This window comes from Bactrocera tryoni, chromosome 4, assembly GCF_016617805.1.
Source record: "Bactrocera tryoni isolate S06 chromosome 4, CSIRO_BtryS06_freeze2, whole genome shotgun sequence".
Classification (NCBI taxonomy): Eukaryota; Metazoa; Arthropoda; class Insecta; order Diptera; family Tephritidae; genus Bactrocera; species Bactrocera tryoni.
In genome coordinates this window covers 11,467,328-11,479,312 of record NC_052502.1, presented here as the reverse complement: position 1 = coordinate 11,479,312, position 11,985 = coordinate 11,467,328, and the positions used below count along the sequence as shown (strand labels likewise).

General features: G+C 36.3%; 1 protein-coding gene across 1 annotated transcript; it reads right to left on the bottom strand.

Moving 5' to 3' along the window:
• Positions 1–3,180: 3,180 nt before the first annotated feature.
• LOC120775406 (pancreatic lipase-related protein 2-like) lies at positions 3,181–11,010 on the bottom strand. The gene is made up of 5 exons (XM_040105570.1): positions 10,320–11,010; positions 5,125–5,390; positions 4,897–5,058; positions 4,189–4,834; positions 3,181–4,119 (listed from the first exon to the last, which is right to left on the bottom strand). Exons 1-5 carry the CDS (start codon positions 10,435–10,437, stop codon positions 3,701–3,703), a joined length of 1,611 nt encoding a protein of 536 aa, XP_039961504.1. The 5' UTR covers positions 10,438–11,010; the 3' UTR covers positions 3,181–3,700.
• Between the last annotated feature and the right edge of the window lie 975 nt (positions 11,011–11,985).

The following is an 11,985-nucleotide window of genomic DNA, read 5'->3' as shown; positions in this document are numbered from 1 at the left end:
GCGCCCAAGTCGTGGCTGAATTCGAACCTGTTGTCAATTAAGAATTGCTGAGATGCCGAGCGAATGTGGACAAGTGACACTTGGCGGTGTTTACATAATGCAAACTATTTTTCAAAATCGAAGTACCGTTAGACAAGCGTATAATATGTGCATACATATGTATGTGTGGCAAAGAATAGAACAACAACTTTATACTAATTGGCAAACCATTTCTTCTTCTTCTTTATTGGCCGAGTTTGCAGCAGCGCACCAGTCGTTCTTCCTTTTAGCTGCTTGGCTCTAATTGGAGATTCTAAGTGTAAGCAGGTCTTTCTCCACCTGGTCTTTCCAACGGAATGGATGTCTTCTTTTTTCTCTGCCTAACCCTGCGGCTATTGCGTCGAATACTTTCAGAGTTGGTGGTTCATCCATTCGGACGATATATTTTTGAAATAGTCGAAGAGGTGGTATGTGTCGATCCTCTTTTCATGGGTTTTCCAAGATTAGGCGCATGGCGAATATTTGGTCAGTTTTTGATTTTCTGGACCTAAAGCCACACTCATAAGGTCCAATCAGTTTGTTAACGGTGGGCTATGCGATCGATGGAACCGATATGTGATGTTGAGGAGGCTTATCCCACGGTATCCTGACCATATTTTACAAAGAATCTGATGCATGCTCCTTATCAGTTCTTCGCCGCCATATTTGAATAGCTCGGGCGGCAATCCATCGGCCCCCGCCGCTTTGTTGTTCTTCAGGCGGGTAATTGCTATTCGAACTTCTTCATGGTCGGGCAAAGGAACGTCTATTCCATCGTCAATAGCCTCCTGGCGTCACACGTGATGACTCCTTTAGGCTACTCTGAAGTGCAATGTTTTTGACAAAAATGTCCCTTTTTTTCTTGTTTGCAATATAATTTCAGGAAAAATGTCTCTCAAACAAACCACACATTTTTTTCAGGGGTACTCCTGTCGATCAGATACGAGGTCAAGGAAATCCATAGTTCTTCAGAAGAAAGAACTTCTTTGACAGACATTATATTTTTTACCTATTACCTTGAGATATTTGTAAGGCGATATTTCCTGGTAACTACCAATGTATTCGTATATTCCCCTTAAGAGTTCCACAATAGTTTCATGATTTGTTTCGAAACATTATGTTTAATATTACATACTTCTGCTTTTGGCTAGGAAGTACTATCTCAAGGATTCTATTTATCATCTGTGTCGACTAAAAATTACAAATACATAAATTCATCACGGAAATTCAAAATTTTTTGGTCTTGTAATTTTATTATATGGAAGCCATCTTCGGGTAGTTCGAACGACCGATAATATTTTAGGAAAATTTGTTCAAAAATTTCTATCGTGCTCTTAAATCAGGGAACTCATTCAATAATTTACCAACACAAAAATTATATACAATAGATATTTTATAAGTTGAATAACTTAAAAGGTAGTGTGCGCCACCTAGAGTTTACTTGGAAGGGTTCTTTAAACAGTTTCCGCTCAGGTTAGAGAAATCGAGAAATTTGGGGAACAAATATGGAGATCTATCTTTTTCAGCTAAGCCTAGAAATTTCTGCAATTGTTGGGTAATTTAAAGCGATAGCGTTCGGTAATAACTGAAAAATCATATCAGGTCTCTGTTAGCGTCTCAATTGAACTCAAAGTCTCAATCTGATTTGTAATGTATGTAGATATGTATGTCTGCAGTTTAGTTTATTAGTAGTAATTGCTTCCGATTCACATTATCAAGACGAGTTCCCTACATTTTTTTATCATCTTCCTAACTTTCTTATTTATTTTAAGAGAATCACTTGGAACAAGGGGTCGATGAGCATCCAAGATGAAGAACAGATTACGCATGAGTTGTGTTAAGCTGTCATGTTATTCTTGTTCAGTTTTGTAATAATTGTTGTGATATATCCCATTTATTCTCTAATCATACTCATTAAGCAGTGATTGACGATATTTTATTTTTTCAGTTGTTCCGCTTTTCTAAATCACGTGGCCCTCACGAATAGATCAGACGACATCTATTGAGTTTTGGCAGTTTTTCATTCAATCGAAATTCCTTGAAATTCTCTTCAATACTTTGCAACTTGTTTTAATTAGATATTTCAAAGAGGTGGCAACTCTAAAAAATATATTCCCAAACCGGGCTTACTTTGATATCCATATTGAAATATTTTATTTTTATAAAATATTTTTATTTTAAATTGATAAAGGGTGGCAACCATATCCAAAAAAAATATTTTCAATTATAACCATTCTCAAACCTTTTTAGTTTGATATCTATATTGTAATAATTCTTTTACCTTCTCTTTTCTATTGAACTTAGAATTGTAAATAGGTGGCAACTCTGCAAAACAAATTCAACAGTAAGGATGTTTTAAGCTCATTTTGTTACTTTGACATCCACATTGTAACATTTAAACGTTTACAAAATATTTTTATTTTAAATTACAAAAGGGTGGATTCTGAATAAATAGGAGTTTAACTTGCTACAGTATTCAGGACGAAGTTGCGCAAGTGTCACTTTTATGTCAACTCGAGCCCGTCGTCTGCCATTCCGAAGTCCGGTCGGCGAATTGTCTTATGGCGTCGGGGAAGTTGAGGAAGAACCTCTTGATGCTGATAGGAGGCGGTTCCGCTTCAAGCAGTCACTGCAGAGATGATTTCTACGAAAACACCCTCAAGAGGATACGGAGCAACCCTGCTGCAGCCGTTGCTCCAGTGATGACAAGCTTAATCTAACTTACCAAACGAGGTCAGATCCTCGAAAAAAAGTTCTTAATTTTTGGTTTAATGAAACCAAGCGAAACTCATCTTCTGAAGGGTTGAAGTCCATGAGCTAAACAACATTGGACTCATCTTTACAAAAACTTTGTCCTAACCTCAAAAAAATCCATTTTAAGTAGCACAAATTCGTAAATCTTAAATATTTATTAGTCATTTTATATATCATCTTATTATGGTACATAAATATTCAAATAAATTAGGTACAAAATAATTTCACATAAATTATTCAATAAATATGTATGTATGTATGTATGTAGTAGTAGTAGTAGTAGTTATACTGTTATAAGGTAATTTTACTGTTACAAGGTAATATATGTACACATGCGTTTTCCAACTAATTAAGTATGTCTGAATGTATGTTTGTATTTACAAGTGAGTATGTATGATATTCCTACAGGTATGGTGGCTGAGAACGAAGAAACCGTACTCAAAATGTATGGAGCGCTTCCAAACTGATTGAGAAGAGAAGCAATTGCAGGTCTACGCTGAGAAGAGAGTAGTTTAAAATCTCTACAATGCGAAAAGTGGCGAACAGGTCTGTGTAGTTGCTTGATTAAGTGTACCCATAAATGGAGAACACCGCCAAAATTGTTCAGAGAAAATGAACTCTTCAATAGGGACCAGCAATAATACTGTTCTCACCTCACGCATGGTCTTTGACTTAGCTAAATTTCTCATCTTGCGACATCTATGGTGAGTATATAGAAGTTTATATTTTGTTAACGCAGCGGTAATTCTGACACTTCCGTTGCAATTGACAGTTGCTTCGGAAACGTTTGTAGTTCGGCGTGTCTTCATGAATTCGTTCTTCGCCATTGGTTGGATTTTCGGAATTTCCGTCATTTTGTGTGCTGTTGCATAAAAGTTGACTTATCACGTGATAATATTTACAGCAAAAGTGTGAGCTATGAAACTCATCACTTGCAATACTTCTCCTGCAGTATATTCTCTGTGCCGGATATCACAGCGTTCTCGTTGAGTGGACACAGCTTCAGCTGCATGTCGGGATACTCCAGCGACTCAATCATTATATAATCCAAGTAAATGCGCGGCGCCGAGAGTATGCGCCACGTGAGCGGATTCAAGAAGTTCGTCTGATACTCCCAGTAGACAGAGGCATACGACGCCGGATCGGGCACACCTTTGCCCGTCACCAAAGCACTGTACTCAAAGCCCGGCTCGAAGTACATGGCCTTCTCGGAGAAGCGTATGTGATCTGTAAGCTTCTTACTGCGCGTCTTCGAGTGGAGACGCAGTGAGATTGTGCCGATTTCGCCGCCATGCATGGTGCTCTCGTCGTGACCCGACACGCGCACGGTGATTTTGTAGTGAATACCTGCGGTAAACAAAAACAAAGGAAAAAGTTAGCGATTTGTAGAAGGATTCACATATAAAGAGAACTTACGACAGAAGGGCTTTTTGTCCGCTGTCGTCAGATACAGCACCGGCGGTTTGTCATTGGCGCGTAACTCGCCCACCGCCTGCAACTCTTTATAGTCCGTGTAACTGTGTAGGCCCATGCGCATGCAAAGCAGTCCATTTTCATCGCAACGCGAGCACAATCCCTCCTTGAAGGCCTCGTACGATTCGCAGGTGATGCCCATGAACGGACACTTGTTCTCTATGCTCTCCGTGAAGTATTGGTAACTGCGTATGTGATTGCAGCTGAGAAACTCTTGCATGCTCAAGAAAACGGAGCTCTTGCGACTCCTCATGTAGTCCTGCAGACGCACATCGCAACCGGGATTATCTGAGCCGCCATTGGGATAGAAATCGACGTGACCGACACGTTGATATATGCCCAGACCGCCTTTCATGAACGGATTCGCGTCTGTATGTATGGCGTCCACGAACTCGGCGTCGGAGCGATCCAAACGCACTATATGCTCAGTTTCGGAGAAGAGTGGCGCCGCCGGATCCAATCCGGTGATGCGTCCCAGCTTCAAGCCAAAGTCTTGCTGCAGGTGATAGCCGGCATAGCCAGCCAAGTGTGAGCCCAGCGAATGACCGATGATGTGCACGTTGCGTAGATGGGGCAGTTGTAGCTCCTCCTGAGAGTTGAAAAATACAGAAATGAGTAAGGAACTTTGACTCGGTGTTTGGGGAGACTTACATAAAGCATGTGTATGACATGTGCGGTGATGGCGCCAACTAAACGAATATTTGCAGCCGCCTGCACATAAGGTGGATTCGAGCCACCGCCCCAATCGATGAGTATTACGGCGGCATTGCCTTCATCCTCGCTTTGCAGCAATGTCTTGGCTAACTCCTTCATCTGGAAGAATGTTAGTGGAAGGTAAGTAAACGCTTAGTAAATAGTCCGGTGTGTCTTGTTACTTACCCACTCGATATTGCCATTTTCTAGGTAACCATGCGAGACGAGAAATATTTTGCCCGCTGGATTTATGCCCATTTGTGCCACCGCTTCCGGATCATTGAGATCTATAAATTTCGGCTTCTCCATGCTGCGCTTCGTGTAGAGCGTATAATGTGGCTCTATTTGTGAGGGTTTCTGTGGATGCACATTGATCTGACGCGTCTCAGTCGTCCAGGGTCCATTTAATGGAAAGCAACCGTAAACACCATAACATTTCACCTCGTTGCCGTCTGCAAGGTAAGTGGAAATAGAAAAGTGAATTTGGTAAGAGTAAGAAAAAAGTAGGCAGAGCGAGAAGTGTGTGAATGTGTGTATCAGGGTCGGATCCGGTAGTATGCTATTATCCTTGTATACTTTACTTAGCCGAGCTAACAAGAAGGTTGCCACCTATTTCATAATTTCAACACAATAAAATAGCAAAAATACGCCAATTATAAAAAATTAAATAAATTTAATTTTACAACAATTGCATAAAACTAATAAAACAAAAATACTTTAGAAAATTCTATTGTAATAAATATTTTAGAAACGGGTTGCCACATTAGAAAAAAACGTTGACAAATTTTGTGAATTATTGAACAAATGTAATATGAATTTGAAGTCTAAAGTATTTTAAATAATTACAATAAAAATTTCTACTGTCAGATATATTTTAGAAACGGGCTGCCACACCAAAAAAAAAACTTAAACAAATTTTGTGTTTTATTGAAGAACTATGATATGGATTTCAAGTTAAAAGTATTTTTTAGAGTGTTTATAATTTAAAATATTTTAGTAAGAGTTGCCACATGTTCCATTTTTGACAATTTAAATTTATGAAATATGTAAGTTTATAAGAAATTGCAGCATAGACCTCAAGCTAAACATTTAAAAAATTTTTTTTGTTAACTCATTATATGTGACCTGGTCTACGAAAAGGGAGCTAACATGCGAAAACTAGTTTTCTAGGAAAAGCTGCTAAAAATAATCGTCAGTTTCTCGTTATCTCATTAATTGTTCTCCTTTTTTTGACACCTAAGCCCCCTTTCCGTGGACCAGGTCACATATATTTAAACTTCATTTACTGAACTACAAGAATTGACCTAATTATTAACCCTTTCCTTACTGAATTCAAAGTATATGACATACATACATATGTACATATGCACACTCTACATGAAATTTGTTCCAACTGACTCATTTAATCAATAAACATGTGTGTTGAAATTTTTTAATCGTTTAGTGCAGTGTTTCTTCTAGCATTTTCTGAGAAAAACTCTGACTTTTTAAGTGAGAATTGAAATTCAGATTACCCCTAAATCGCCCCTTAATTATTATTCAATTAATTGTTGCTTTATTATCTTTCGTTTCCGCTGACTAATAATTCCGCTACTATAAATATCTTTCACTTTTTATCATTTTCAAAGTCTATAGTCTATAGAGAATTTTTCTAAGCTTTGATTAGCAAAAACGATGACGCTTTGGCTTATATAAATAAATACAACAAGCTGCTCCGACTACCAAAAAGCACACGTCAAAATACTCTATTGTACTTTGTAATGAATTTCAAAGAGGCCGCTAAGCAACAGTTTTTATTGCTACTTTTTCTAAACGAAGCTTTGTTCTATGGAGCAATCCAGTGGGACAGAGTCGAGGTTGTAGTCACACAATTTGCGAAAAAGTCTAATTAAATTAGATTGTGAATTATGTCTACAACAATGTATGCATATATACAATATGTATATGTATATATGTAAGTATATATGTACATACATATGTATATAACACATTCTTTATATTTAAAGCTTCACTTTCTGTTTCGAAAGCGCGATTTACAAACCTGGCTCGCTTATAGTTATGAATTCATATACATACATATACATATATATAGTATATTATATATATATTTTTATGTTTATATATAATTAAAATATAGTGTCAATTAAGGCTTTTAGTGCCTGGTACTACTTAATTAAATTTTGCTTATCATTTCTAATATTTTTATACTCTTTGATGCTCGTGTAGTATTTCTGAAGTATTATGCGACATTTATATATTATATATATATGTACATATATACGTGTTCGCAAGAAAAGTGGTTTCATGACGACCGCACTTATCGCCAGAATTTGCACTCTTTGAACTCCGATGCGCCGTTGTCTACAAAGCTCTTTGCTGATTTGTGGAGGAAATGTGCTGTAACTAATGCTGAATTCAACTAAATTGATTCAGGATGACTTCCTCGAGTTTTTGCAGATACTTTTCAATTGATTTTTAATTGCATTGAATTTTTCTATTTAAACCAAAGTTAAATTATTATTTTTTTATATTTTAAAAATATTGTTCACTTGTCCGAAGGCAGATTTTTTTCCGAATCAAAATATCTGTCACCAAAATCAAATGAGATCATTTTGAATACAGCCCTGAAATCCCCTCTTTTCGTGAAAAGTTTGTATATTTGACTTCTAAAATCAATTAAAAATCAACGGGCCAACTAAAACTCTACCATAAATAATCACCGTGAAGAGCTGAGACCAGCTGTCATATACGCGAAGACGGACTAGTTTTTGAGTTATCGATCTGAATTTTTGCTCATGTCTTTCTCTCACCAAGAAGCTGCTCATTTGTCGGAAGTTGACATTGGACGACTATATCATATAGCTGTCATACAAACTGAGCAATCAAACTCAAGTCATTGTAGGGAAAACTTTTTTATTTGACGAGATATCTTTATGAAATTAACATGGCTTATAGCCCTAAGTAACACTAAAATATCTGAACATATTTTCCAGATCGGATCACTATAGCATATAGCTGGCATACAAACTGAACGAACAACATCAAGTTCTTGTATGGAAACGTCTTGTTTTGTGAAGAGAATCCAATTTATGTTTTTTGATTTTTTTTGTTTTACCAAAAATTTCTCTTTTTAGCCAAAAATTACAAACTAAACCATTTGCATTTGTTAATATAGATATAAGATAAACAAATTTATGTTTATACTTAATGCAATAAAGTGAAAATTTTCTTTGGCTCTCATTGTTAAAGAGTAAATTTGTGTAAATTTATGTATGTTTGTACCTTTGTACATACAAGTAAAAAAAAAAATCAAGTTTATGCGGCTGATTGAGCAGCACGACCTTACATATGTATGTATGTATGTATTTACATTTATGTATAAACATATATTTGCACTCAAGTACCTACTTAACAAACAATGGTTCAACAAATTTTTAAGTCAAGACTTTCATACTACATTAAAAAAAGACCAAATTCCTCTAAAAAAAAGAAAACTAAATTAAGAAAACCAGATATGAAGGTATTTACATACATACATATGTCTGTGACTATTTAATACATATACATATATATAAATATGTGCTTGAAAGCGCTCATTTACTAGTTTACATATTACCAAATATTTGCCGGGCAGGCAGACATAGAATCACTAGCAGTGCAGTACAGCTTGCAAGCTCAGCGGAAGGTGGGGTGGCCGCGCAGTGGGCAACAAGAAACTTGTGAAAAAAAAGAATTAAAGAGAACCAAATCGATAACTGGCCACTAGACAGGTTGATTGCATATGTGACGAAATTTTTAGACTAGTTTTACCACTATTATGCTTCCCCGAGCAACTTACGAAATCGGCCATTTCCGAGTTGACTAACTTGTAACTATGTTAACGCAATCGCTTGACATAAATTTTACATAAATTTAATTGGTTCTTAAAAGCGAGTTTGGTTTGAGGCAGGTTTGGGCAAATGCGTGCATATGGATGTTGCAATTTGATAATCTGTTATTTAGCAGCATATGTAGTATTTGGGCACTGAGTGGTGTAACGCGAACTAGTTACGTAACTAAGCTCATTTGTAACTAGTTGCATAATATAATGTTTTTGTCATTATTTACTGCTTTATAAGAAGAATTTAAATGTAGTAGATATAGATTGTGTTTATATGTATATTTTGGACTAGTTGCGGAGTAGTTACGGACTGGTTGACAAAAGTTGCATAATATATTTTTTGTCCTTGTTAACTACTTTCAAAGATAATAGTAGTTATAAATTGTGTTTATTTGCAAACTATTTTTGTCTAGTTGTGGAGTAGTTACGGGCTAACACAAAAAATACGACGAGTTAGGAAATTTTTAGTATAAATTTTCGGTTTCAGCAAACCAAAATTAGCAAGAAACAGCCTCCAACAGCACAGCCGCAAAATAACTGTAAACTAGTGTTATTATTCTGAATACTAGCCAGTCTAAGTGAACTGAAAAGGACTCTATGATACAGCCTATATTCGCTGGAAATAGAGCCGCAGAGATTTCGAAGCATTTTATGAAACATTTAGCCGAAGCTAGGAAATGAAACTCACTTGAAACCGGTACTAGTTTGTAACTAGTTGCTGTAATTAAAAATTGGATGAAATTATGCCTGCAAGACTAGCTATTATAGATTTTAATTAAATTTATATCAAATTCATTAGTGATGAAAATGGAATACATAATTTAACAAGATTTTCTGAGCCACTTGTTAAAAATTCATAAACTACTAATTTCTAACTGGCTAAAAACTAAGATAAGCAATTTTTAAGATCATCTCCTGTACTTCCACTTCCATAAAAAAAATAATAATGTTGCACTAGTTTCGGTCTAGTTTGTAACTAGTTGCATTCATTGAAGAAAATCGCTCTCATTTCTAGTAAATAACTGTGAATATGTGATCAAAAGAAAAATAATTTAGGAGTAGTTTCGGACTAGTTTGTAACTAGTTCATAACTAGTTGCATAAATAGAAAAAAATCGTTCTCATTGCTAGTAAATATATATCTGTAAATAATGTATTGAAATAATAATAATTTATAAATTGTTCCGGACCAGTTTGTAACTAGTTACATGCACAGAAAATAAAACGATCTAATTGCTGATAAATATCAGTGAACATATTATTAAAAGAAAATAAATCATAACCAGTTTCGGAGTAGTTCATAACTAGTTGCGTACATGTAACAAAGCTACCTCATTGCTAGTAAACAACTGCAAATATGCCCCCCGCAAACAAATTTTTTCCTCAATTGCACTTAGTGCTACTTCCTCAACGCAACACGCCACCTGTCAATCGCGCCACATGCCACACGAGGCACATTCACACATACTTCACACAAATATGATTCATGATCATGCACTTACCACTCTTCTGCGCTGGCGGCAGATCGACCAATGTGTTCACCGCTGCTCTACTGGTCTGATTTGCCAAATAGAGCATCGTCTGCAGCATCAGGCCACCGGTGGAATTCGATATGTACATTTTGTTGTTGTTGTTTAACAAATATTGCAATGGCAATAAAAATTCTTATTGATTCTTATAATGTCTGCTTACAACCTTAACGGTTTTATGGTTTTTTTTATGTTTATTGTTGTAATTTTCAGTTTTTTTTACTTTTTTACTTCACAAGCGATCACTTGCCAAAAATAGCGCACAAATTGATATTCAAGGCAGCAGTGAGCAGCTACATTTTCGTTCTTACTTTACAGCGTAGAATTGAAGTTTTCTTTGGAATTTTAATCGGACGAGATCACTTTGCAATCAAGTATGATCACTTTGTACTTTTGCGAGTTTAATGATCGTTTTTGTTGTTTCAAGTTTACCGTAGCAAATTCACTTTCCGCACGCAGTTCTGTTCTTGTCTTAAGGTTCTTTCGTCTTCTACTTTCTTCCAACTTTCGCTTTACACTTTTCAATTCAATTCACTTTGACTTTTCTTATAAGTAGGAGGTTAGATCTGTATGTATGGCCGACGATCGTTTTCGCTCGCACACTTTATACTTGTAGCTCGGCCAAGCTCATCTGTTTTGGTTGAAAAACGCCGCTATACTGACTCGTATCAGCAGCGTGGCGACAATTTTATTGATACTCGCGTGCACCGTGACGCACTTAATCTTCCGCAGCGAAATCAAGTCGAGCCGATCGCAAACGAACATGAGTCCACACAGCAGTTAGCAAGTCGGTCAGCGCAAGAGACACGCAAATCGTGGTAATTCTTCGTTTACTCGGCTAGTTCTTCGGCTTTGACTTGGTTTGAGATTGAGCTGGCGGGATGAGTAGAGATAAGTTGCGGTGAGGTTGAGTGCGGTGAGGCAGTTGGCCAGTGCGCGATTTATGCTTGATAGTGTGCATAGGCATGCATACATATATACGCTTTGTTGTTGTTGCATTACATTGTAATTACAGCTTTTGGAGTTGTTGCGCTTGCAACTGATCTTGATTCTTGCTCGTAAAGTCAGATGGCACCAGTGATGAAAGGTAAAGCGCTGTGGACATGACTCTACAAACGTACATACATATATATGAAGATATGCACATATGTATGTATGTATGTATAAATATGTATGTCGTATTTGTTGTTCCACGCATGTTTACAAATAGTACGCACATATTTGCACATTTTGTTTTGTAATTACTCTTTCATGTCGGAACATTCGAGAAGAGCGAATGTGAAAATCGAAAAAGAATTATTGAAAATAATGAAATATGTATGTATGTTTGTTTGTACTGCTATATCAATATTTTTCAATTTACTTACATACATATACACATACATACAAATGTACACATTGAAGTATTGAGTTTCTTGCGCGGATGATGGACTAGGTGTACTCAGGTAGATATGTGTGTATGTACATTTATATAGACCAATGTTTACCAAAACATTCTTAGTAGTCTTATATTAGAAGTAAGTAAATATATATACATATGTGCATAGGTATGTATGTGCATATGTGTGCAAGTTTTGTTTAAGACTGAAAATATTGATTTGCCATTAAACATTCAGCGTAAATAGACTTAATAGGCCAA

Bases quoted from the DNA above. Each gene is read 5' to 3' on its own strand.
- LOC120775406 (XM_040105570.1), bottom strand. From the start codon at position 10,437: ATGTACATATCGAATTCCACCGGTGGCCTGATGCTGCAGACGATGCTC. The intron at 5,391-10,319 runs GTAAGTGCATGA...CTTACCTTGCAG, and splicing joins GCCGCCAGCGCAGAAGAGTG to ACGGCAACGAGGTGAAATGT. The intron at 4,120-4,188 runs GTAAGTTCTCTT...TGTTTACCGCAG, and splicing joins GGACAAAAAGCCCTTCTGTC to GTATTCACTACAAAATCACC.